The sequence below is a fragment of the Sciurus carolinensis genome, chromosome 1 (genome assembly GCF_902686445.1).
Source record: "Sciurus carolinensis chromosome 1, mSciCar1.2, whole genome shotgun sequence".
NCBI lineage: Eukaryota > Metazoa > Chordata > Mammalia > Rodentia > Sciuridae > Sciurus > Sciurus carolinensis.
In genome coordinates, this window is record NC_062213.1 from 38411812 (window position 1) to 38438968 (window position 27157).

The following is a 27157-nucleotide window of genomic DNA, read 5'->3' on the forward strand; positions in this document are numbered from 1 at the left end:
TCCATTTCACAGCAGACTTCCAAAGCTCATGGTGCTGTTTTCAGATCAAGATGGCCCAGCGCTAAGCCTAGGATCCATAATGGATAAGAAGAGGCATTTTGGGGCTGAGGCTGGGGCTATAGCTCAGTGGTTGAGCACTTGCAAGGAGGCACTGGGTTCGATCCTCAGCACCACATAAAAAGAAATAAAGTTGTTGTGTCCTACAACTAAAAAAAAAAATTTTTTAAAGATGAGGCATTTCATTTTTAGCACATTTTTGCATGGTAAACACAACTTTGTTTCTTTCTTCCCACAATTTCCAAAATGCATATGAGCTTATAAATGAAATGCCACCATTCATAAAAACTAACGGAAAACTTCTGAACCAGAGCTTACAAAAGAGGTTGTCATTCAAGTTCACGCAGTTAAGACCCTAAAGAGTCTCCTAATTTCAAGTCTGTTAGAAAATAGCAAAGACAGGCAAAAGCAGAGGATTACTAGGCAACATCCATCTGTATTTAGTCTGTCAAAATATCCTCAATAGAAAGCTGCCCAAAGATTTTTGGTGTGGTTTAAATAACCCCAAAAGATTGTCTGACCAGTTGGAACCTTTTTTAAGCTAAAAACAGTTATGAGAATGAGAAATTTCTAGAATAATGGTTCTCAAACTTTTGCTTATGCATCAAAATGTCTTTTCACTTGAGGGCCTAATACAGAAACATGGAGACATGTGGTGTGGAGGGCTCCACGCCCCTTACACATCCCAAACACCCCCATCACTCCCAATAGTGATCCTCAAACATACCCCTGGGAAACAGTAAAGATCCTCAGAGTGTAGATATTTAAAATTAAATAGTAGTTTTTCTCCAAGACAAATAAAAAATTATTTTCAGTACATTTCATTCAAAGTTTCTCCCCATTCCCTTATTTTAAATTCTGTCCCCATAAATTTTCTTTTGTCGATGTCTGACTCATGGTACCACTTGTCTGGTAATGATAGCTCACAGAAGTCTTCAAAGAGCAAAGCTAATTAACTGAAAACTAAAAGCTTCCTTAAAAATGTATGCGGTCTTTCTGGGGCAAAAAGATAGTCATATTGTCTGTTAATAAATTATTCCTAGTTCACAAAGATTTAAATACATCCATACTTCAACATGTTTACAAAGGCACACCATGGCTTCTCTGGCATGAAAACAAGTCTGAGAATCTCAGCTGTAGAGTCACGTCACTCTCCACTGGGCATCATCTCTATTCCCCTCCTGCTGGAATTCATACACCAGCTATCACAGAAAATATCTAAGTAGGTCGGCAGGCCTCTGTGGAGGTCAGCACTGACCAGCAAAGCCAGATTCTTTGGCCTAGAACACAGCTTTTATCTAAGGACATCCTACCTAAATCCACACCTACTCCTACCCCAGTTGGGCAGCTCAAGCTCTCCCCCAGGACCAGCCCCCATTCTAGTCTCCCTAGACACCATGGCTGGAGTCACATCTTTGGATTTTAGCCAGTAAACTCCTGCCTCCCTAAACATTCTCACTTAAGGGCAAAGTGAATCAACTATTCACAGCAGGCTTGGCTTCAGGGATCTCAAGTTTTAAATAAAATTCTGACCTCACTCCATTTAGGAAGGCCTGACCAATCTGAAAGGGAATGTATTAGAAACAGACACTTGGAAGGATGCTGGCTATAAATCACAACATGCCTGGTATCTAACAAATTCATATGGTCTTGTCAGTTATAGGCAGTGCTAAATGTTAAGGACAGGCTCTCTGGGAAAAGAAAAAAGATTTGAGAGCCCAGATATGTGGGACTTGCCAGTTTTCATGGTTATCAGTGCTCACACCATTGGCAGAATTCAAGCTACCAACTTATTACCAGTTCACAAAATCCTGAAACTATTACATTAGCTGGTGTGAGCCAGTGCAACCACACATGGGTCAGGCCAAAATATAAATATTCATATTAAATCTGAACATACAAAATTGGCAAAAAAAAAAAAAAAATCCAAGTGCCTCAAGCCCTTTTTAAATTGTAGGCACAGATCCTAGCAAAGTTTACCCTATCAATAAACTGGCACTGCCAAAGAAATAAATAATAAATTAGTCACATTATAGTGCCCACACAATCTACTGTCCAAACTAAGCCTTTTTAAGAGTAAAAAGGGGTGATAATTAATAATTATATGAAACAACAGGAGTAAACCAAGGCTGTATGAGTCAAACCAGGACTTATTTTTTAGATGCACTAACAGTAACTTCTTGCTAAAGGGCTTCTGAAGCAGACTTATTAATTAATGGCAAAAGAAAACAGTATGTTTCATTCATGTAAATATATTAATCCATCCTGGCAGGTAACTTACTGAGTACCCTTGGTGACTACTGTGCTTTGAAGGGGCAGAAAGTGTGTAAGACACAGCTCCTGACTGTGAAGATTTTAAATCCACTACAGTGAATGTCAGGAACCTACAGGCATGACCAAGTGTCAGTGTAGGTGTTATAGATGTACAAAGAGCCTGAGGAGATCAAGAAGGCAGACAGGAAGGACAGGTGACCGAGGATTTCAGAAGCAAAGATATACAGAGGACATTACTAACACTGGGAACAAAGTGGGCAAAGGCTGGGAGACCCAGCCATGAGTGTAAGGAAGTGATCCAGCTGACCACATGGGAGCAGGAAGCTTGTTTGGGGTCTTGTGGTGTCACAGAAGCTTATAATTGTCTGGAAGACAATACTGAGGCATTAAAGACCTTCTGGAAACAAGCTGAACAAAATAATGCTTCAGGAGAAGTCATTCTGAGGCCACAGTGAACTGGAACTGGTTATTAGGCTTCTCCAGTAGTCTAGAAGTGATATGAAAAGAGCATGAGTTAGGGTGGGGGCAGAGAAAATGAAAAAAGTTCATGTGTGAGTAGAGAATTATGACCTTTCTGTATTAATCAATTAACATACCTTAAAGTTGTCTTAAGAAATTGGACCCTTTTGCAGAAAATTTAGGAGGATATCGTACTCATCACATTGAAATTATAACAATCTCTTAACAAACCTGAAAGGTGCAGTTTACCTGTTACAATCTTGAATGCAGCCACTGCAGTTTCCTTCTTTTAGGTAACATGCTGCTCTATTTGAATATAAGATACTTAGATCATCTGCATTTTCACTTCCTAAAATCACATTTAATTAAATACAGTTAAAATCCATTAGCAAAATCACAGTTCACCAGAATTAAAAGACAACTGCAGTCTCAGTGGCACTGCAGTGCTACAATTGCTCATCATGCAGAGCTCCTTGGAGCTGGCTACCCCTGCAGTGGCCACAAAGGAAAGCAGGGCAGAGACCAACGCAACCGTGCCTGGCTGGGCACATATTCCACATTCCAAGGTATTGCTCACATAGGTCAAGTCTCACTGCGCACTTAGTCACCAGGAAGGAATGCCCCGGGGCAAGGGCTGTCACCCAGTAGGCGGCCTGTGCCACTCCTGCGCGAGCCCCCTTAGGTCTGGGGAAGCCCACAATGCCTGGGTCGGTCTCGGCAACAGCTCACCTACCTGCAGGCTCCAGCTGGGTTATCGCCGCCGAGTACCGGCGGGCCGCCTCGGCAAACTGTCCGCTTTTGAACAGCTCATTGCCCTGACTCTTCAGGCCGTCGGGGTCGAGTCGGGCAGCCGGAGCGTCGGTCGAGTTGGGGTCCCCGGCGCCCCGCCCGCCACTGGAGTGCCCGTTGGCGCCGTCGCTGGCCGTCGCTGGGGCCAGCGGCCCGCCCCGCTTCTCCGCGCCGGGCCCGGGCGCCGGGTCTCGCCGCGGCGCGCCCCTCGCCGGCCGCTTGCCGCCCTCACTTTTGCCGGTCAGCTTCTTCTGGATGTTGCCCATGGCGCGCGGGGCTCGCGCCCGCTGGGCGGCCACTGTGGGAAAGTGGATGCGGGAAGTGAGCGTTTGCATCACCAGCACCTACGACCGCGGAGGCCGCGGGGTGCCCGGCGCAGAGGGCGGGCTCGCGGGGAAGCCGGGGCGGGCGCCGCCCCCACGGGCGGAGCCACGGTCCCGGGACCTCCCTGCTCGTCCCAGGCCCCGCCCGCCCGGCCTCGAGGCGCGGTTCCAGGGCTCCCGGGGGAAGCCACCCCGTGTTAACCCTTTAACGTCGAAGGGCTCGTGACCGAAAACTAGCCCTTTGAGAACCGTGTCCATTATCGGACCGCACCTGTTGAAGTAAATCGTACATATTTACCACTTAGGGTGAATTAAGCAAGTAGAACTTGACGAACACAATGACTGCACCCAACATTAGGAGCACCCCTTCCTTATTTTAAAGGACCAGCGGAAAAGGTCATTTGAAAGAAAAAGTCAAAGTAATTTTTAAGTCATTTCAAAGTGAATTTAGCAAAGACAACAGATAAAACAGGCACATAGTATTTACACTCAAAGGGAGCATTAAAAACAGCAAATTTTCCATTCTAATGTCTTATTCAAATTAGAAAATTACTTTGCATTTGACTGAAAGATTTCTAGCATTAACTTTAACAAATGAGTACTAAATCTATTTTTAAATGAAATTTATGTATATTTCATTGAGTGTCATAAATATTTAAAACAAAGCAATCATGTCGATACCATTGAAAAGTAATTACATATCCAAATTTCCAAGCTTTCTCTTTTAACAAGTTCTAATCTGATTTTTAGTAGTTATAATTTTCCATTCTCTTTCATGAATGGTAAGGTCAATATTAAAGGACAAAAACAGGGAACATAAACCCCAGTTATCTCAATGAAAATCAGTAGATGATCTATCCCTCTAAAAGAAGTAATAAAGATACATTAATTAGTAGTTTTCAGTATAGTAGAATAACATTCAATTTGGATAGCCAACCAAAAGGGGCTCAATTATTAAAGTAATAAAAATATTTTGTTACAGAAATAAATCCCCAGATTGCACCAAGTAAGGTGCATTAGAGCAAGGCTCCAGTTTTCACTGATACCTGCTACTCAAGTTCTTACTCAGAAATTGGATAGGAGCACAAGTCTGGGTCAGCAGAAACTATGGACAACTGGGTATTATTTACCAAACAGCTGCATTTATTGAGAATAATATACATACACCAATTCTCATACCAAGTATTATCATTCCCACTTTACAAATGAGATAAGAGGACACAGGAAGTAGCTAAGGATCTCAAGTACAGAAAAAAAGGGTAACTGGGACTTGAACTACAGATTGAAATGTCCCTGAACAATTTGTGCAGTCCCGAAAAGGTATGAAGAGGTCTGAGCATGGAAGAATTGTAAGTCTTGTGGGGTATGAACCTACCCACAGGACACTGCAGAAGGGCTGGTTCAGGAGGAGGGACCTTTTCCAGATACACTAACTTGGGAGTTGATAGCATATAAAGGACCATCGAAGTATGGATGTGGATGGGATTATCAAAGCCTCCAAAGGATACCTGAGAAATGCTGACAAAGAATGAGCACAGGAAGAACCTCCAATGTAGACTGAAGAATGCTTAGAAATGAAAGAAGAACCAGGGGTAGGTACTGCCTCAGAAACAAAGCATGTGTAGGGAAAAAGGAAGTTCACAAAAAATATCAAAAGAAGGAAGGGCCAACAGTGCGATCTGCAGTGGTATAGTTTATAGTTGAAAGCAAAAATCCTCAGTGAAATAACAAGCCTGATTCAACTCCATATTAAAGGACTATATACCATGGTCAAGTGGGATTTATTTCAGGAATGCAAAGGTAGCTCAACATCAGAAAGTCAAATAATGCTAAAGGGGAAAAAAAACATGGTTATCACAACTGATGAGGATACAGCATTTGACAAATCCAACACCCTTTCATGATAGAAACACTCACGAAACTAGAAGTTTCTCAACATGATAAACAAGATTTATGAAGAACCCATAGCTAATATCATATTCAGTGATACAAGAATGAAAGCTTTCCCTCCAAGATCAGCAACAAGGATGTCCAATTTCACCATTGTTATTCAACACTGTACTAGACATTGTAGCCTAATCAAAAGGCAGGAAAATGAAATAAAAGGCATCCATATCAGAAATTCTATTCATAAATGATATGATCCAATATGTACAGAAAATCCCAAAGAATCTACCAGGGGGTGGGATAAAGCCTATTAGAATTAATAAACAAATTCAACAAAGCTGGAGGATACAAGATCAACATACAAAAAAAATCAGTGTGTTTCTATATATCAACAAAGAACAGTCTAAAAAGGAAATAATCTATTTATAATAGCATGTGAAATATCTAAGTATAAATTTTAAAGAAATTAAAAGACAAATAAAAAGTATCCTGTGATCCTGTGATCATGTTAGGAAAATATGTTCTTAAGAGTCAGTATTACCCAAAGGAATCTACAGATTAAACACAATCCCTTATCCAAATTTTTTTGCAGAAATGGAAAAGTCAATCCTCAGTTCAAATGTGTATAGGGTCCAAAACAGCCAAAATAATCTTGAGAAAATAAAGAACAAAATTGAAGGACTTACGCTTCTTAATTTCAAAACTTACTAAATGCTATAGTAATCAAAATAGTATGGTGCTGATATAAGGACAGCCACACAGACTAATGAAATACAATTGAGAATACAAAAATAAACCCATATTTCAAGGTCAACTGATTCTTGACAATGGAGCCAACTCCATTCAATAGGAAAAGAACAGTTTCAAATGGTGCTGGGACAACTGGATTTCCACATGATAAAACAAAAAACACAAAACTAAGTTGAACTCCCCACCTCACACCATATATAAAAAATAATTAAAATGGATCAATGACCTCTATACTACTCAGTTTATATCCAAAGGTCTTAAAATCAGCATACTACAGTGATGCAGCCACATCAATGTTCATAGCAGCTCAATTCACAATAGCTAGATTGTGGAACCAAACTAGATGCCCTTCAATTGATAAATGGATAAAGAAACTGTGATATATATACACAATGGAATATTACTCAGCCATAAAGAAGAATTAAAAGTATGGTATTTGCTGGTAAATGGATGAAGTTGGAAAATATCATGCTAAGTGAAATAGGCAAGCCCCAAAAACCAAACGCCAAATGTTTTCTCTGATAAGTGCATGACAATATATAACGAGGTAGGGGTAGCAGGGGGAAGAGAAGAATGAAGGAATTTCAGATGGTGTAGAGGAAAATGGGGTGGAAGGAGGTGGAGGACAGAAAGATAGTAGAATGAAACAGACAATATTACCCTATGTATATGTATAATTACATGAATGGTGTGAATCTACATTGTATACAACCATAGAAATAAAAAGTTGTACCCCATTTGTGTACAATGAAGCAAAATATAGTCTGTAAAAATAAAAAAGATTTTAATAAAAAAAAAAAATACCAGTGACTTGGAAGGTTGCAGGAGGAGTATCCCAAGTTCAAGATCAGACTCAGCAACTTAGTGAGGCCCTAAGCAATTTAGCAAGATCCTGTCTTGAAATAAAAAATAAAAAAGGGTTGGGGATGTAGCTCAGTGGTAAAGCATCTCTGGGTTCAATCCCCAATATCAAAAAAAGAAAAGAGATCAAGTCACAAAAATCTTAGAAGAAAATATAGGGGCAAACATTCACAATGTTGAATTTGACTATGGATTCTTACACATGCCACCCAAAGCAAAACAGACAAATTGGACTTCATCAAAATTAAAAACTTTTGTGCCTCAAGGGAAATTATCGACCAACACAGAAAATGGGAGAAAAAAATGCAAATCATGCATCTATCTGATAAAGGTCTAATATTCAGAATATATAAAGGGCACTCACTTAAAAATGGACAAAGAACTTGAACAGACATTTCTCCATATAAGATAAACAAATGACCAATAAGCATATGAAATGATGGTAAACACAGTTATTAGGGAAATGGAAATCAAAACCTTAAGTATAACATGTCAAAATATACTCTACTATCATGTATATCTAAAAAGAACAAATAAAAATTTTTAAAAAATAAGGAAATACCACTTCATAACCCCTAGAATGGATAATCAAAAAAGCTGACAACAATTTAAGTGTTGGCAAAAATTTGGACAACCTGGAACCATTATACATTACTGGTGGGAATAGTAAATGATGTAGCCACTTTGAAATACAGTCTGCAGTCCTTCAAGAAGTTAAACATATAGTTACCACATAAACCAGTAATTCTAGGCTCAAGTATATGCCCCCAAAAAACATCTGTTCACACATAAATGTTCTGACATTTATGACAAATGGATAACGCCCAAAAGTACAAAGAACCCAAATATCCATCAACTGATATGTAGAGAAAACGTGGTATTATCTATACAATGGAATAGTATTTGTAAATGAAGGAATGAAGTACTGATACATGCTTCAACATGGATTAATCCTGAAAATATTACAGTAAGTGAAAGAACACAGGTATGAAAGTTGCATACTACATTATTCTACCTACATGAAAATTTTGAATAAGCAAATCCCTGGAGACAAAAAATGATTAGTGATCACAGGGGACCAGGGAAAAGAGAGAATGAGGAGTTACTACTAATGAGCATGGGATTTCTTTTGGGATAATAAAAATGTCCTGTAAGCCGGGCACAGTGGTGCACGCCAATAATCCCAGTGGCTCAGGAGGTTGAGGCAGAAATTGGATAGGAGCACAAGTCTGGGTCAGCAGAAACTATGGACAACTGGGTATTATTTACCAAACAGCTGCATTTATTGAGAATAATATACATACACCAATTCTCATACCAAGTATTATCATTCCCACTTTACAAATGAGATAAGAGGACACAGGAAGTAGCTAAGGATCTCAAGTACAGAAAAAAAGGGTAACTGGGACTTGAACTACAGATTGAAATGTCCCTGAACAATTTGTGCAGTCCCGAAAAGGTATGAAGAGGTCTGAGCATGGAAGAACTGTAAGTCTTGTGGGGTATGAACCTACCCACAGGACACTGCAGAAGGGCTGGTTCAGGAGGAGCCAGCCTCAGCAACAGTGAGGTGCTAAGCAACTCAGTGAGACCCCGAATCTAAATAAAATACAAATAGGACTGGGGATGTGGCTCAGTAGTTGAGTCCCCCTGAGTTTAATTCCCAGTACCAAAAAAAAAAAAAAAAAAAAAGAAAGAAAGAAAAAAAAAGTCTGGAATTAGTGGTGTTAGCTGTATAACCTTGTGAATACACTAAAATCCACTGAATTCAAAAAGGATAAACTATATCTCAATAAAAAAAAACAGATTTCACCACACCCTTGACCACAAAGGGTACTTTTTTTCCCCATTTAAGCCAATTTGATAAGAGAAAAATAACCTGTTTTATTTTTATTTTTTAATTAGGAATAAAAAATTATCAGTCATTTATACTTCTTCATTAGTGATGTGTCTTTCATATGCTTTGCCCATTTCTGTGCTGGCTCTTCCATCATTTTCTTACAGTTTTGTTAAAAACTCTTTATATTAAAAGGTATCGGCCCTTAGTCACTTTGCCTAGTTTGTTATTTGCCTTTTAGGTTTTTTAATTTTTAATGGCACCTAACACATACAGTTTCTCACATTTACCTAATCAGAAATAATTCACCTTTATGGTTTTGTTTATTGTTTTAATTATTAGATCCCTGCTCTCCTGATTCTGTCAATTGTAGAGCAAGACAAATATTTATATTTTATTCTTCTGTTTGTGAAAGACTATTTAATTTTCTCACATTACACATTTAAGTGGGAAGTGAGCAATAGCACTACAAAGGAAACTAGGTGCTGGCTTTCTTCTGATTGCTTCCACAGACTCCGTAAGGAGACAGATGGAAGTGAGTACCAAAGTCTCTAACAGCTACAGTTGTATGATGACAGCCACTTCTTCTAAATGACCCCATTAGGGAAGGGAAAACACAAGTAGATGGGGAGCTTCTGAGAAAAAGCCCATGAACTCAAACCCCCAAATCTAATCATCCTGGCAAGAAGGCAGATGTTTCTTAATATTAGTCCTTAGAGAATAGATGAAGAAAGCCTATCAATTGTCTTATCTCAATACCTGCCAGAGTAGGTGCTCAGTAACTGTCAGTTGTTAATTAAATCCATGGGTTATGCTGTACCTCAGTCTGGATGAACTGGACCTGGTCAACCCAAGTGGAGCTTATAAAAGAGAAGCAATATCAGCAAAGGTTACAAAACTTGAATTGCTGCATTTTCCCATTATCCTCACAACCCCCTGGAACATACCCCATAATGACTAGGAATTCTTTCTTGGAATGTGGTGGGATGGGGAACAATATGCAAAGATTACAACTAGATAACTTCCTTCTGGGTCATGACATTTATTATCCTACAAGTGAATTGGATTGCTTCTCTCACATCCAAGGTTCTAGGACCTCTTTGTACATGTCATCCAACAATGTATCTTGGTAGAGGTGAGCATAAGCTAGTTCAGCTGATGTGTTTCATTTTAAGAATAAAAGGATTACTTATGAGTTTCCAGCTAATTATCCACCTCATGTTGATTTGCTTTCCTGATAAAATATATATTCTATCAAGAATTCTGGTTTTCTGAATCATACATATTTTATATATTCTTCGGTCTATAAAATAATTAGGGGGAAATTAATGACAATGTAAAAAATGATTCTCTTAAAGTTCTGGCTGTTGGAGATTTGAATGGGAATGTTGCTTCTCTATTAGACTCAGATATTCACCTACCTCAGAGAGAAACATCAATTGGTTAACTGATATTACACTACAACCATCCTGATTCAGATTTCTAATCACAGAAATATTATTAGAAGTTTTCTTGAAAAAAATTAGCCGTTTCCTGTTTATCTCTATTTGGAAGGAAAGTCTTTTAGTTTCATAAATGATCACACTCATCTTTAACTCACTAGCTCCTCAACATAGGTTCAGTTACTGATAAGAATTCTTGGTATATCAGAGAACATTAAAGTAGATTGTATCTATTCTTGGAGAATGCAGTCTGATGATATTTGGCCTGGGCTTTATAGAATGTATAGTCTCTTAACTGGTATCCAGTAACCACATTTAGGATATAGACTTTGGAGTCAAACATATTCTTGGACCATATTCCAAATGTGTGACTTAACTTGTACAAATGTGGCAAGTAACTTCACCTCTCTAAGCTTCTGTTGCCTAATCTATTGAAGTATAGATAATTATAGCTTCCTTAAGGATTACATAAAACATTCTATGTAAAGCACACCCACAGTTCTTGGAATGTGCTAATCATTCAGCCCTCCACACACATACACACACACAAAACAGTAAGGAGTAAACATACTCCACCTTATTTTACCACTGTCAAACTCAGGCACTGTCAACCTAGAATTCTATAGCCGCTAAAAATATCCTGGATTCAATACCCAACACTGCAAAAAGTAAAAAAGAAATGCCAAAGAAAATTCTTCGGCTGAAAGAGAAACAATGCCAGAAGGAAACTTGGAACGTCAGGAATGAAGAAAGTGCAAAAAAAAAAAAAAAAAAAAAAAAGTATCTGAGTAAATAAGATAGACTATTTTTCTCCTTTTAAATTCTTTAAAATATATAGTAAGGTTGAATGTAAAAATCATAATATTGTTTGATAGGGTTTTAAATGAATGTGGATATAATATGTACAATGACTACAATATAAAGGGAAGGGTAAGGAGACAATAAAAAACTATGAAGTTTTAACATATACTTTAAGTAGTAAATTACTAATTCTAAGCAGAATGTAGGTTAAATATGTACATTTAACATTCTATAGAGAGCACTAATAGAATGTACAAAGATTATGGTTTACCAAAAAACCTCTAGAAATAAATTAAAATTAAAAAACTAGCTGGGCATGGTGGCATATGCCTGTAATCTCAACTACTCAGGAAATTGAAGAAGGAAGATTATAAGTTTGAGGCCAGTCTGGGCAATTTAGCAAGATCCTGTCTCAAAATAAAACTTTTTTTAAAACAAGGGCTCAGTGTTAAAGCACCTCTGGGTTTGATCTCAAGTACCACCAACAACACCAAATAATAATAATAAATATGCAAATCCTTCCAAAGAAAATAGCAAAGTGAACTGGTATAAAACACAGAGGGGGGAAAAAACAGAAAAACAAATAATATTTAAACACAACATATTAATACTTATACCTAAATACAAACATACCAATACTTGGGAAAAACATACCAATTATAAGAAAGAGTTAGTAAGAACAGGGAAAACAAGATGCAACCAAATGCTGTCTAAAAGAAACATACTTTGCTGATACAGGGAGGTTAAAAGTAAAAGAATAGAAAAAATATATATATATATATTATATAAATATTAGTCCAAAAGATCTCAAGTGGCTATATTAATATAAGACAAAGTAGACTTTAAAAAGCAAGTAAAAGGGGTTGGAGATATAGCTCAGTTGGTAGAGTGCTTGCCTTGCAAGCATAAGGCTCTGGGTTCAATCCCAAGCACCGTAAAAAAAAAAAAAAAGCAAGTAAAATTACCAAAGATAGGAAGGGACATTTCAGAATTTGAAAAAGATAAATTGGCTAACAAGATACAGCAATCCTAAATGTAAAAGCATGTGAAAACAGAACCTCAAAACACATGAAGCAAAAAGTGATAAAAGGCAAGTCAGGAGTGGTGGCACACACCTCTAATTCCAACAACTCAGGAGGCCGAAGCAGGAGGGTCACAAGTTTGAGGATAGCCTCAGTAACTTAGTGAGACCCTGTCTCAAAATAAAAAATGAAAAGGCCTGATGATGTAGTTCGCAGTGAAATGCCCCTGCATTCAACCCCCAGAACCAAAACAAAACAAAAAACAGAAAATCAGCAGGGATAAAGAACTGAGCAACGCCATTCACCAACTAGATCTAATTGACATTTATAGTGTATTCTACCAAAAACAAAATATGGCATATTCATCATGGCATATTCATCAAGAAAGAACATGTTCTGCATCATGAAACAAGCTTCAAAAAATTTAAACAACACAGTCTAAACAACACAAAGTATATTCTGTGACTTTAATGGAAGTAAACTAGAAATCAATAATAGAAAAATAATAAATCTCAAAAATTTTTGGAAATTCAGTATGTCTTATGATTCAAAGGAAGAGTCTCAAGGAAAATTAGAAAATATTTTCAAATAAATGACAATGAAAGTACAACATATCAAAATGTTTGGGGTGCAGCTAAAGCAGTGATCAGAAGAAAACATACAGCATCAGATATTTATATTAAGGGGAAAAAGACAAGTAGATATTCTAGCTTCTATCTTGAGAAACTACTTCAGATAAAGAGGAGTAAAATGAACTCAAAACAAGCAGAAGGAAGGAAATGTCAAAGAGCAGAAATCAATGAAACTGAAAAATAAAGCAGGAAAAAGGATAAATGAAACAAAAACTGGTATTTTGCAAAGATCAATAACAATACTACATTTCTAGCCAGACTGGCAAAGAAAAAAAAAGAGAAAACACACAAATTACTAATAACAGGAAGAGGAAGTTATCACTACAGACCTCCAGGCATTAAAACAATAATCAAGGTGTTACAGTTTGGATGGGAATGTCCCCAAAAGCTCATATGTTGGAAGTATGATCCCCAATACAGCAAGATTCAGAAGTGGGGCTTTTAGGTAAGGATTAGGGCCCTGGCCACATTGGTAGATTAATCCATTTGCTAGACATATCCATTGATAGCTGAATAGGTTACTGGGGAGTGGGATCTGATTGAAGGAAGTAGGTCACTGGGGGCATGCACTGCAAGGGTGTATCTGTCCGCCCTCCCCACCCCTACTTTCTGGCTGCCATGAGTTGAGCAACTTTCCTCTGCCATATGATCTACCTCACCTCTGGCCCACAGCAATTGAGTCAGCAAACCAAGGGCTGAAACCTGTGAAACTGAGCCAAAATAAACTTTTCCTCTTCTAAGTTGTTCTTTTTTTTTTTTTATTGTAAACAAATGGGATACATGTTGTTTCTCTGTTTGTACATGGCATAAAGGCATACCATTTGTGTAATCATAAATTTACATAGGGTATTGTTGTTTGATTCATTCTGTTATTTTTTCCCTTCCCCCCACCCCTCCCACCCCTCTTTTCCCTCTATACAGTCCTTCCTTCCTCCATTCTTGCCCCCCTCCCTAACCCTAACTCTAACCCTAACACTAACCCCTCCCACACCCCATTATGTGTCATCATCCACTTATTAGCGATATCATTTGGCCTTTGGTTTTTTGAGATTGGCTTATCTCACTTAGCATGATATTCTCCAGTTTCATCCATTTGCCTGCAAATGCCATAAATTTATCATTCTTTATGGCTGAGTAATATTCCATTGTATATATATACCACAGTTTCTTTATCCATTCATCAATTGAAGGACATCTAGGTTGGTTCCACAATCTGGCTATTGTGAACTGAGCAGCTATGAACATTGATGTGGCTATATTTCTGTAGTATGCTGATTTTAGGTCCTTTGGGTATAGGCCAAGGAGTGGGATAGCTGGGTCAAATGGTGGTTCCATTCCAAGTTTTCTAAGGAATCTCCACACTGCTTTCCAGAGTGGCTGCACTAATTTGCAGCCCCACCAGCAATGTATGAGTGTACCTTTTTCCCCACATCCTCGCCAACACCTGTTGTTGCTTGTATTCTTGATAATTGCCATTCTAATTTGGGTGAGATGGAATCTTAGGGTGGTTTTGATTTGCATTTCTCTTATTACTAGAGATGTTGAACATTTTTCCATATGTTTGTTGATTGCTTGTAGATCTTCTTCTGTGAAGTGTCTGTTCATTTCCTTAGCCCATTTGTCGATTGGATTATTTGCATTCTTGGTGTAGAGTTTTTTGAGTTCTTTATAGATTCTGGAGATTAGTGCTCTATCTGAAGTATGGGTGGCAAAGATTTTCTCCTACTCTGTAGGCTCTCTCTTCACATTGCTGATAGTTTCCTTTGCTGAAAGAAAGCTTTTTAGTTTGAATCTATCCCAGTTATTGATTCTTGCTTTTATTTCTTGTGCTATGGGAGTCCTGTTGAGGAAGTCTGGTCCTAAGCCGACATGTTGAAGATCTGGACCTACTTTTTCTTCTATAATCTGCAGGGTCTCTGGTCTGATTCCGAGGTCCTTAATCCATTTTCAGTTTAGTTTCATGCATGGTGAGAGATATGGGTTTAGTTTCATTCTGTTGCATATGGATTTCCAATTCTCCCAGCACCATTTGTTAAAGAGGCTATCTTTTCTCCATTGCATATTTTTGGCCTCTTTGTCTAGTATGAGAAAATTGTATTTATTTGGGTTTGTGTCCGTGTCCTCTATTCTGTACCATTGATCTACCTTTCTATTTTGGTACCAATACCATGACGTTTTTGTTACTATTGCTTTGTAGTAGAGTTGAAGATCTGGTATTGCAATACCCCCTGCTTCACTCTTTCTGCTAAGGATTGCTTTAGTTATTCTGGGTTTCTTATTCTTCCAGATGAATTTCATAATTGCTTGCTCTATTTCTGTAAGGTATTGCATTGAATTGCATTGAATCTGTATAGCACTTTTGGTAGTATGGCCATTTTGACAATATTAATTCTTCCTATCCAAGAACATGGGAGATCTTTCCATCTTCTAAGGTTTTCTTGAATTTCTTTCTTTAGTGTTCTGTAGTTCTCATCGTAGAGGTCTTTCACCTCTTTTGTGAGATTGATTCCCAAGTATTTTATTTTTTTCGAGGCCATTGTGAATGGGGTAGTTTTCCTAATTATTCTTTCCAAAGATTCATCACTTATGTATAAAAATGCATTAGAGTTATGTGCATTGATCTTATATCCCGCTACTTTACTGAATTCACTTATGAGTTCTAAAAGTTTTCTGGTGGAATTTCCTGGTTCCTCTAAGTATATAATCATATCATCAGCAAATAGGGATAGTTTGAGTTCTTCTTTCCCTATTCGTATCCCTTTAATTTCTTTGGTCTGTCTAATTGCTCTGGCTAGAGTTTCAAGGACGATATTGAATAGAAGTGGTGAAAGAGGGCATCCCTGCCTTGTTCCAGTTTTTAGAGGGAATGCTTTCAGTTTTTCACCATTTAGAATGATATTAGCCATGGGCTTAGCATAGATGGCCTTTACAATGTTAAGGAATGTTCCCACTATCCCTGTTTTTTCTAGTGTTTTGAGCATGAAGGGATGCTGTATTTTATCAAATGCTTTTTCCTCATCTATCGAAATAATCATGTGATTCTTGACTTTAAGTCTATTGATATGGTGAATGACATTTATTGATTTCCTGATGTTGAACCAACCTTGCATCCCTGGGATGAAACCCACTTGATCATGGTGCACTACCTTTTTAATATGTTTTTGTATGCGATTTGCTAAAATTTTGTTGAGAATTTTTGCGTCGATGTTCATTAAGGATATTGGTCTGAAATTTTCTTTCCTCGATGTGTCTCTGTCTGGTTTAGGTATCAGGGTAATATTGGCTTCATAGAATGAGTTTGGGAGGGTTCCCTCCTCTTCTATTTTATGGAATACTTTGATCTAAGTTGTTCTTATCAGGTATTTTTGGTTCCAGCAATGAAAACTGATTAATACACAGGGAGTGCTATGAATAATTCTATGTAGAGAAATCCAACAACTTAAATGAAATGGACCAATTCCTCGAAACTATCAAACTACCAGGATTTGCTTAAAAAATAAAATAGCCTGGAGAGTTGTATATCTATTAAAGAAAATGAATTTTTTTTAAAATTTAGAATCTTATACACACACACTCCCCCCCACCACACACACATACATACACACTTTAATGGAAGTAAACTAGAAATCAATAATAGAAAAATAATAAATCTCAAAAATTTTTGGAAATTCAGTATGGCTCATGATTCAAAGAAGAGTCTCAAGGGAAATTAGAAAATATTTTCAAATAAATGACAATGAAAGTACAACATATCAAAATGTTTGGGGTGCAACTAAAGCAGTGATCAGAAGAAAACTTACAGCATCAGATATTTATATTAAGGGGAAAAAGACGAGTAGATATTCTAAGCTTCTATCTTGAGAAACTACTCCCTCTCCCCCTCCCTCCCTCCTCCTCCTCACCTCTCTCCAAGACCAGACAGTTCCAGTGACAAGTTCAATCAAATATTTAAAGAAATAACATCAATTTTGCATAATCTCTTTCAGAGACTAGAAGTGCAGGAGGTACATCCCAACTCATTTTATGAAGCTGGCATTGCCCTGATAAACTAAAAACGAGACAAGTACAGTAATGAGTGAATAAGTGGAAGACAAGGAAAGATAAGAAGAGGGCTACAATCAAATATCTCTTGGGAAAATAGATGTAAAAATCCTCAATAACATATTAATGAATAAAATCCAGCAACAAATAAAATAATAATACATCATGATCAACTTACTACAGAAGAAAAATCATACGATCAATTCCAGTGATGCAGAAAAGCATGTGAATAATTCAACATCAACTGAAAATACAAACTCAACTAGCTATAACTAGAAAACCACTTCCTTAAACTAACAAAGGGCATCTATCAGATGCCAATAGCTAACATTGAGTTTAATGATCAAAGACTGAATATCTACCTTCTAAGACTGAGAACAAATCATATACGTCCACTCTCACCACCTGCTCAACTTTCTAGCCAGTACAATAAAAGGGGAAAAGGAGATTACAGATTAGAAATGAAAAAAACAAAACTGTCCTTATTTCCAGACAACATATTTGTCTATGAAGAAAATTCCAAATAATCTATAAAAATGTGTGAATCAGCAAGAGGCAAAATACAAAGTCAACATACAAAAATAAATAAATAAAACATATTTCTAAAGGCTAACAATGAACACCTGAATTTTTAATTTTATAATTTTTTTAAAAATACTATGTATAATAACTCCAGAAAGTTGAAATGTGTAAGTATAAATCTGCCAAAGCATGTACAGTGTCTGTATATTGAAAACCATACAATGCTAATGAAAGAAATCAAATGGAGAGACAAATTATGTTCATGTATTAGAAAATTCCATATGGTTATAATGTCATTTCTCCCCCAAACTGATCTATAAACTCAATACAATTCCAATCAAATTCCCAGCATGATTTTTTATATCTAGAAAAACAGATTTTACTGCTTCATATTTGCCATCCTATTATTATACTCTACTGCATATTACAATGATAGATAAAGGAAAATCACTCCTATTTTGTAATGAGCATATAAATGGTAAATTTTAGTAGTATAATAAAGACTTGTGGTAAAATAGTCATCAAATGTTAGGTGATTTTATTAAGTGGTTCGCTGTTAAGTGGTTTTATACAATAGAGAAGTATAACTGAATATTAAACGAGAGAATTGTAGACCAAAAAAAAAATAAAATATATCTCCAAAAATTTTGACTTTAAAACTGCAAAGGCAGAGAAGTTAGAATAGTCAAATGATTTTGTAAGAGAAAAATAAAGCTGAATCACACAACCTGATTTTAAGATTTAACTCTAAAGCCATCTGAACCAAGACAGTGTGGTACTGATGAAAGATGATAGACACATAAGTCAGTACAACAGAATGGCAGCCAGAATTAGACTGTACTGGCCACATGAACATGGCCAATTAATTTTTTTTATGTAAGGGCAAGGGCAATCAAAGAAGTAAGGATAGTTTCCAATAAAAAACTGGCCATCCATATTCAAAACAATTGAAACTCAATCTAATTCTCACATTCCATATAAAAATCAATTCAGAACTGATACATATCTTATTGTAAAATATAAACTGAAAAGAAAACAACACAGGAGAAAATTTTTCATGACTTTGAGTTAGACAAAGTATCCTTAGATCAAAAGCACAGTGCATTTTTTAAAAGTGTAAATTTGACTCCAACAAAATTAAAAATCTTTGTTCTGTGAAAGCAATATTTAAAGAAATTTTAAAAGCCAGATACAGGGAAAAAATATTTTCAACTCTCATAGCTAACAAAGGATTGCAACAAGACATCAAAAATATAAAGATTTCTCAAAATTCAACAGTAAGAAAACAATCTTAAAAAAATTAGTGGAATAATTTAGACCTTCACTACAAATGATATAGAGATGGCAAATGAGCACATGAAAAGAGGTTCAACATCATTTGCCATAGGAAATGTGTAAATTAAAACCATAATGAGCATATACCTAACAAAACAGATTTAAAAATCCTGGTCTTACCAAATACTTACAAGGATATGAAGTGAACTCATATATGGCAATGAAAAATGGTACAGTTACTCTGGAAAACAGTCTGGCAATTTCTGATAAAGTTATATACACACTTGCCATATGAGTTGGCAAGCCTACTCTTAAGCATTTACCTTTCACCCAAAAACCTGCACATGAAAGTTTACAGCAGCTATAGTCATAATTATCAAATACCAGAAACAGCCTAAATGTCCTTGAACAAACTGGATAAACAAATTTTGGTACACCCACATAATGGTATTCTACTCAGCAATAAAGAGGAACGAAGTGAACTCTGGCCATCACTGCCTCTGTGGGCATGTTGTGGGAAACATGATTCAAAGGAACCGCAACAATTAAGGGAGCTATTTATTGGTTGTCTGAGGTCTCAAACTACAAATGATAGTTAAAGAGAACATACTGAGAAATGGAGAGTATACTCCCAGATTGTGTGGTAATGGCAGACACCCCCACACCAAAGAAAATGTTCCAAGGGCTTTGGTTTTGTGATTTATTCTTGTGTTGAAGACCTGGGTGCAGCAACTTTTGCTCTACCACACAAAGTTGATGGGTATTAAGTGGAAATAGAGCTGTTTCTCCAAAGAAATGTATAAAGCCCAATGTACATCTAACAGTGAAGAAAATTTTTGTTGCTGATATTAAAAAAAAAGATACAGAAGAATACAATTTGATTGACTACTTTGGAAAGTATGGCAAGATTGAAACCTTAAGTTATGAAAAACAAGCAGAGTGGGAAAAGACTTGCTTTTATAATTTCTGATTGTCATGGTACAGTTGATAAAATTGATGTTCAGAAATAACCACACTATTAATGAGCATAACTGAGGTGAAAAAGGCCTTTTCTAAACAGGAAATGCAGTCTGCTGGATCACAAGAAGGTCATGGAGGTAGATCTGGCAACTTTATGGATCATGGAGGAAACTTTGGAGGTGGTAAAAGTAATTTTGGCTATGGTGGAAACTCTGTTGGAAGAGGAGCCAATGATGGTGGAAGTGGTAGCAGCAGAGGCAATTATGGAGAAGGTGATGATGGATATAATGGATTTGGAGGTAATGTTAATTACAGCAGTGATTCTGGTTATAGTAGAGAAGTGGTGGTGGTAGGCTAGGATATGGAAACCAAGGTGGTGGATGTGGTAGTGGTGAAGGAGGACATGATAGTTACAATGAAGGAGGGAATTTTGGCATTGCTAACCACAGTGGTGGCTGAAACTATAATGATTTTGGAAATTATAGTGGACAGCACCAATCAAATTATAAACCCATGAAGGTGGGCAGTTTTGATGACAGCAGCTCTGACAGTCCCTGTGTTGGTAGGTGAAAGTGGTGGACATGGGAGAAGATTCTTAAAACAGTATAAAAAGGTTACAGTTCTTAGCAAAAGAATGAGGAGTTATCAGGAAAGCTACGGGTTACTTTGAGACAATCATCACAAATGCGTTAGAGTAACTGCAAAAATCTGCCACAGAAGGATCAATGATCCATAGTCAGAAAAGTTATTGCAGCTTAAACAGGAAACCTTCTTGTGATATCACAACCACAACTAGTAAGAAGTGTAGCTATTGATTAATGCAATGTAGTTATTGGTTAATACAATGTCAATCAGATTCCTGAGGTCTTTTAGCTTAGTTGCATCTTAGTCTTTTTCTTTCTTTTCATTATATCAGGTATACTTCCTGGTAAATTGTGGTGTGGTACAGGAATTAAAAATTCAGTAATTTTTAACTTAAAAAAAAAGAGAAAATAACCAATGATACATGAAACTATATCAGCAAATCTCAGGGACAATGTACAGTGAAAGAAGCTAGTCTCAAAATATTACATACTTTCTGATTTCATTTATATAACATTCTAGAAAGGGTAAAATTATAGGAACAAAAAACAATGACAGATCAATGGTTAGTAAGAACTGGAGTTAAGAAAGAGTCTGGTTAAAAGGGCTTTAAATAATTTAAAAATAGTAGCAATCAGAACAGTTTATACTTCATTTTGTTCCAGATAAGACTTTAAATGATTTCCTTTAACTACAAGATACTTATTATCTTAAGTTAAATATAAACCCTAAAATGAACATTTGTTGCTAAAACTTATTTAAAATCTGGCTGAAAGATGAGCCCTCAATTCTTCAAAACTTTTACCTTAATTTCTCTTTTTATCCTTTGATGCTCTCTCTTCTTTTCCCTGTGCTTTCTGGTGCTCTTCCTCTCTATCTCCTCCTCTTTCTCCCTCCTTTTCTCTCACTTTATGGGTTTTCTGGGTTTTGGTTTTGGTTTTTGTATTGCTGGGATCAAACCCAGGGCCTCACACATTTGTCAAGTGCCCCACCACTGAAATACATCCCCGGCCTCTGCCCTTTTGTTTTTATTCTATATTTTAATTTGAAATGTACAGTTTAGATTATATACTTGTCATAAAAAAAACTTATTTTTAAAAAAGTTATTTTTTAAAAGTTCAATGAACTTAACATTTTATATTTCTCTCTCAACATTAAAATATTTGGTCAAATTACTTACAAGTTGATTTTTTACTTGTGAATGATTTTAATAATTAATATTTTCCCCTTGGTAATTCAGGGATTCTCAAGAAGAGGGAAGATTTTTATGCCCCTGGCCAAGCAAGCATTTACACAAATCTTTTCCTTCGTGATTGACCTACCTCTCATTGTTTTACCTTATAACCATGAAGTTTTATCTAGTCTATATTCATTTTTTGAAACACTTCTTTTGCATATTTAAAACTTTTTGAGAGACACACAATTTCCCAATAATGCATTTGTTTTAGGTATATAAACAGGTCCATCCCAATTCCTACTTGAAGCCAACACATCTGTTTACAACCAAGTGGATATACACACAATCACCTAAAAGAGAGATTTAAGGTGAATTTACAAATGATTATTGCCATGTAGACACAGCCATTTACATTAAAAGGTGATAATTAGAAATTAAATTGAGCACTAGGGAAAAAAGTGCCAGACTAAGAGGAAAAAAGCATTGGGGAGATTATATTAAACTGTATCAAGAAAAAGGTAAGCTAAACTTGCTTACAGATTCACATGGTAAAGCTAGAAAAAGTTTGGCAGACAAAATTTATGAACAAATAGAAAAACTGAGCTAGCTTATTATATAACCAGGTAGTTCTCTGAATAACCAAAATAGAGAAGGTATTTTACTCTTATCTCCACTGCCATCTTCATGTTTTCTTCCACTTCCCTTTTCATCTTCATCTTCTGAGTTTTCTACTTCCTCAATAACCATCCTTTTCCCTTTAGACTGGGTCCTTGATCCAGGTTCAGAATTTTTCACATCTCTTTCAACTTCTGACAAGGTTTTCTGCAAATCACAATATTAACGACAATGTTTTCCTTTAATAAAAAGAAATTCTTTCAGGCAAGAATATGAAGATATTAAGAAATGAATAAAAACACAAGGTTTTTTATGGTGTGTGGTTTTTTTTTCAAAGCTACTTCACTGCTTTATCTAATTATAACTATACATATCATAAAAAGCTTAGAGTAGCAAAGGAAAAAAACTCACCTGAAATCCTGCCACTCAAATAACACCGTTGACATTTTGATAATCTTCCCAAATGTTTCTGTGCATACAGCCAAGCAAAGATGTATAGTTTCACACAAGTGAAATCATGCTACCTGTGCTTTTTTTAAAGAATAATGTTGAAAGTTCTAAAATGCTTTATGCCAGTGAAACCAAGAAAGCAGACAGATTCTCAGCAAGGCTGGTGAACAAAAAAAAAGTGGGCCCAGCAGCTGAGGGGACCAATTCCTGGCAAACTCGAGTTTGGCCCAAAATATAGGCCCAGTAAACACACAATGCATGACATAGAGGGTGCTTAAGTGAGAAAATCAAACATGGAGAGAGGTTTACACAGGGGACAACTGGTCATGGAAACCCACCTGGTTCTACCCCTACCCCTCTAATTTGACTGCTTGCAGGACCAGCTGGGAGAGAATCTGGCTGGGAACCCGGAAGGGCGGGGGCATGAGAGAATATTTGGAGACAACCCAAGACCAGGAAACATGAGGTCCAAGGTGACGTAGGGGACTAAAAATTGGGTTCCCTACCACATGAGTGGAGCCCGGAGGGCATCCCTGGGGTAGAGTCTTCCAGTGTGAACCAGCAAGTACTGGGTGCTGGAGGTGCACTGATTTAAAATCTCCAGACCAACTGGCATTCAGTGAAGAGCCTAACCCTGCTCCAGGAATTCTGCCTACAGGATTACCCTCTCACTCCAGCAATCCAGAGGGTGGAACATCATGCTCCAGATGATCACACCTAAAACTGCTGAGAAGAGAAACTGAGAATCTTTTTAACTCCTCAGATCCATACTGTTAGGCAGGCAGACATGCAAACAACATGACAAAGCAAGGGAACAAATCACCCCAAGCAAATCACTTACTCCAAGAACAGAATCCACTGACACCACAGTGAAGAAATGTCAGAGAAGGAGTTTAGAATGTACATAGTTAAACTGATCTGCGACATAAGATGATATAAGAAATGAAATCAGAAAGATACAGGAAGTAAAAGATCACTTCAATGAAGAGGCAGAGATTCTGAAGAAAAAAAGAAAGCCCAAGCAGAAGTTCTCTAAATGAAAGAAATAATAAACCAAATTAAAATTTCAATAGAAAACGTCACCAACAGATTAGATCACTTAGAAGACAGAACCTCAGGCAATGAAGACAAAATACGTAATCTTGAAAACAGAGTTGACCATGGAGAGAAGATGTTAAGAAACAATGAACAGAACTTCCAAGCACTATGGGATAACATGAAAATATCAAATTTAAGATTTTTCAGATTGGTGAAGGTGTGGAGATACAAACCAAATGAATGAACATCTTTTCAATGAAATAATATCAGAAAATTTCCCAAACCTGAAGAATGAAATGGAAAATCAAATTCAAGAGGCTTACCAAATGTACAAAATTACAAAAGACCCACACCAAGGCACATTATAATGAAAATGCCTAACATATAGCATAAGGATAGAATTTTAAAGACTATGAGAGAAAAATATCAGATTACTTATAGGAGGAAACCAGTTTAGATCTCACAGATTTCTCAACCCAGACCCTCACAGTTAGGAGGTCCTGGAATAACACATACCAAGTTCTGAAAGAAAATGAATGCCAACCAAGAATCCTATATTCAGCAAAATGAAGCTTCAGATTTGAAGATGAAATAAAAATCTCGTGGTTTTAAATTTACATTTCCCTGATGACCAATATTACTGAGCATCTTTTAATGTGCTTATTTTCCATCTATGTATCTCTTTTAGTTAAGTGTCAGATCAAATATTTTGTTTCGTCCAAGGGTATAGCAGAGTGGTAGAGAGCTTGCCTGGGTATAGCAGAGTGGTAGAGAGCTTGCCTAGCAAGACCCTGGGTGGGATTCCCAGAACTGGGGGAAAAAAAACTTGTTTTTTACTTAGCTGCCTGTCTTCTTATTATTGAATTTTGAAAGTTCTTTATGTATTGTTGATACAAATCCTCTGCTGAATACATGATTTGAAAATATTTTCTCCTAGTATGTAACTTGTTTATCATTTGCATCTTATAATTTTCTCCTTCCCTCTCTTTTTTTTTTTTTTTTTGGTACCAAGGATTGAACCCAGGAGCACTCAACCACTGAGCCACATTCCCAGTCCTTTTTTATTTTTTATTTTGAGACAGGGTCTCGCTAAGTTGCTTAGGGCCTCACTAAATAGCTGAGGCTAGCTTGAATTTGAGATCCTCCTGCCTCAGCCTCCCGAACCGCTAGGATTACAGGCTTCTGCTACTGTGCCCAGTCATCTTTTTGTTCTTCTAATAGTGCCTTTCTAAGAGCAGGAATTGTTAATTTTGATGAAATCCAATTTATCAGTTTCTTTTATGGATTGTGCTTTCCATGTCACATGAAAAATACTTGTCTGATGCAAGGACATAAAGATTTCTCCTAAATATCATGCTAAGTGAAATAAGCCAATCCCTAAAAACCAAAGGCCAAATGTTTTTCCTGATAAGTGGAGAATGATATATAATGGGGGTGGGGATGTGGGGAGTGAGAGAAGAATGGAGGAACTTTAGATTATGTAGAAGGAAATGAGAAGGAGGGGGGTATGAAAAATGGAATGAGACAGACATCAGTACTCTATGTACATGTATGATTACACGAATGGTATGAATCTACATTGTGCACAACCATAGAAACGAAATGATATACCCCATTTATGTACGATGAATCAAAATGCAGTCTGTAAAAAATTAAAAAATAAATAAATAATTAAAGAAAAAAGAATGGGGAGTTATATTCCATGTATAATATGTCAAAATGTACTTACTGTCATGTATACCCAAAAAGAACAAATAAAAACAAAGAGGTAGGAAAAAAAAAGATTTCTCCTATGTTTTCTTCTAGAATTTTTATTTTAGGTTTTACATTAAGGTATATGATCCATTTTGAGTTAATTTTTCCATGTGGTTAAGATAAAAATGCATTTGGATAAGGACTAAAAGTTAATATGTAAATGTGAAACTATGTTGGGTAGTAATATTATAGGTGGTTTTTCTTGTTTTGAATTTTTCTTTCTTTTTTTTTTGCAGTACTGGGGATTGAACCCAGTGGGGCCTTGTACTTGCAAGGCAAGTACTCTACCAACTGAGCTATATCCCCAGCCCTTTGAATTTTTCTTTTAAAATACTGTTTAATTAACATTTAATAACTATAACCTTTATACAAAGGAAATAAAAGAGAGAGTGCAATAGGTTATCCAATAGGAATGTGTGAAAATTTAGGGTCAATTTATTGTGGAAAGGCAATTCTCCACAATTTTATCCTATTTCTGATCATATTGCAAACAGAGGCACTAAATCACCTTTGTTCTGGATTATATTTAAGGATCTTTATATCATGAATACCTTTAGAAAATAGAAATAGCATTTCCCTGAAGAGGACAGGGCAAGTCTATTTACTCTGTAATATAATAAAGACAATATTTCCCTCTGAAGCAGAGATTTGGCAGTTTGTTTATAGCCCATAATAAAAAGTGAGTTTTTCCCCATTTTCAATTCCTCAATCTTCCCACAAACCCACTGAGTATGCAGCATTCATCTGGGTCACTCTGCATCACTCCTGTGGGTTCAAGAAGAGAACTGACATGAATGTGGAGCTCATCAGCATGTTATACCATGAGTATTACTTTCTGTCTGATCCAGGCTATCTTGTTTCCTTTGCTAAGCCACCTTGTTAATTTGCAAGTAGAGTAAAATCTCAGACCCTTCACAGTTCCTGACACCTCTACTGTTTAGGCCTTAATACAAATACCCTAATTAGATATCTGAGTTAGTCCATCAGTCAGGTAGCTTGTGCTACTAATGACGTTCTCCTAACCATTCTAGCAACAGACAGAAACACTCTTCTGTGGTCACAGAGATTACCCTTAATCCTACCTACGAAACTTTTATACCACGCTGCATGGTAAATTGAGATTACCTCAGAGAAAAGCACTGCCTGTATCTGCTGAGAGGTAGGCTTATATCTTTACACCATTTTTTCTTAAAAACCTGCTTTCAAGCTGGGCATGGTGGAGACTCCTGTAATCCCAGTGGCTGAAGAGGTTTTGACAGGAGAACTAAAAGTTGGAGGTCAGTCTCAGCAACTTAGCAGGGCCCTAAGCAACTTAGTAAAATCCTGTCTCAAAAAAAAAAAGAAAAGAAAAGGTTGGGGATGTAGCTCAGTGGTAAAGTGCCCCTGGGTTAAATCCCCAGTAGCAAAAAAAGAAAATACACACACACACACACACACACACACACACACAAACACAAACAAAAAACTTGTTTCATTCATTTCAAAGTGCATGTTAACATTTTGAGATGTCTAGGATATCTTTTTAAAGGTGGGACCTAATCCTCAACATCAGCAAGACTAATACCATTTTTAATACCTTTATTTTTTATTTATTTATTTTTATGTGGT

General features: G+C 36.7%; 1 protein-coding gene across 7 annotated transcripts in view; it reads right to left on the reverse strand.

The window, feature by feature from the left end:
* Spag1 (sperm associated antigen 1) overlaps nucleotides 1–27157 on the reverse strand; it is a 65204-nt gene that overhangs the window by 17428 nt on the left and 20619 nt on the right. For all 7 annotated transcript variants that reach the window (XM_047546890.1, XM_047546909.1, XM_047546899.1 and 4 more), the window contains 3 exons: nucleotides 22354–22513; nucleotides 3524–3877; nucleotides 3040–3139 (listed from right to left, as the gene is read on the reverse strand). In XM_047546890.1, the coding sequence (XP_047402846.1) occupies nucleotides 3040–3139; nucleotides 3524–3877; nucleotides 22354–22513 (614 nt within the window). The remainder of the gene's footprint in view (nucleotides 1–3039; nucleotides 3140–3523; nucleotides 3878–22353; nucleotides 22514–27157) is intronic.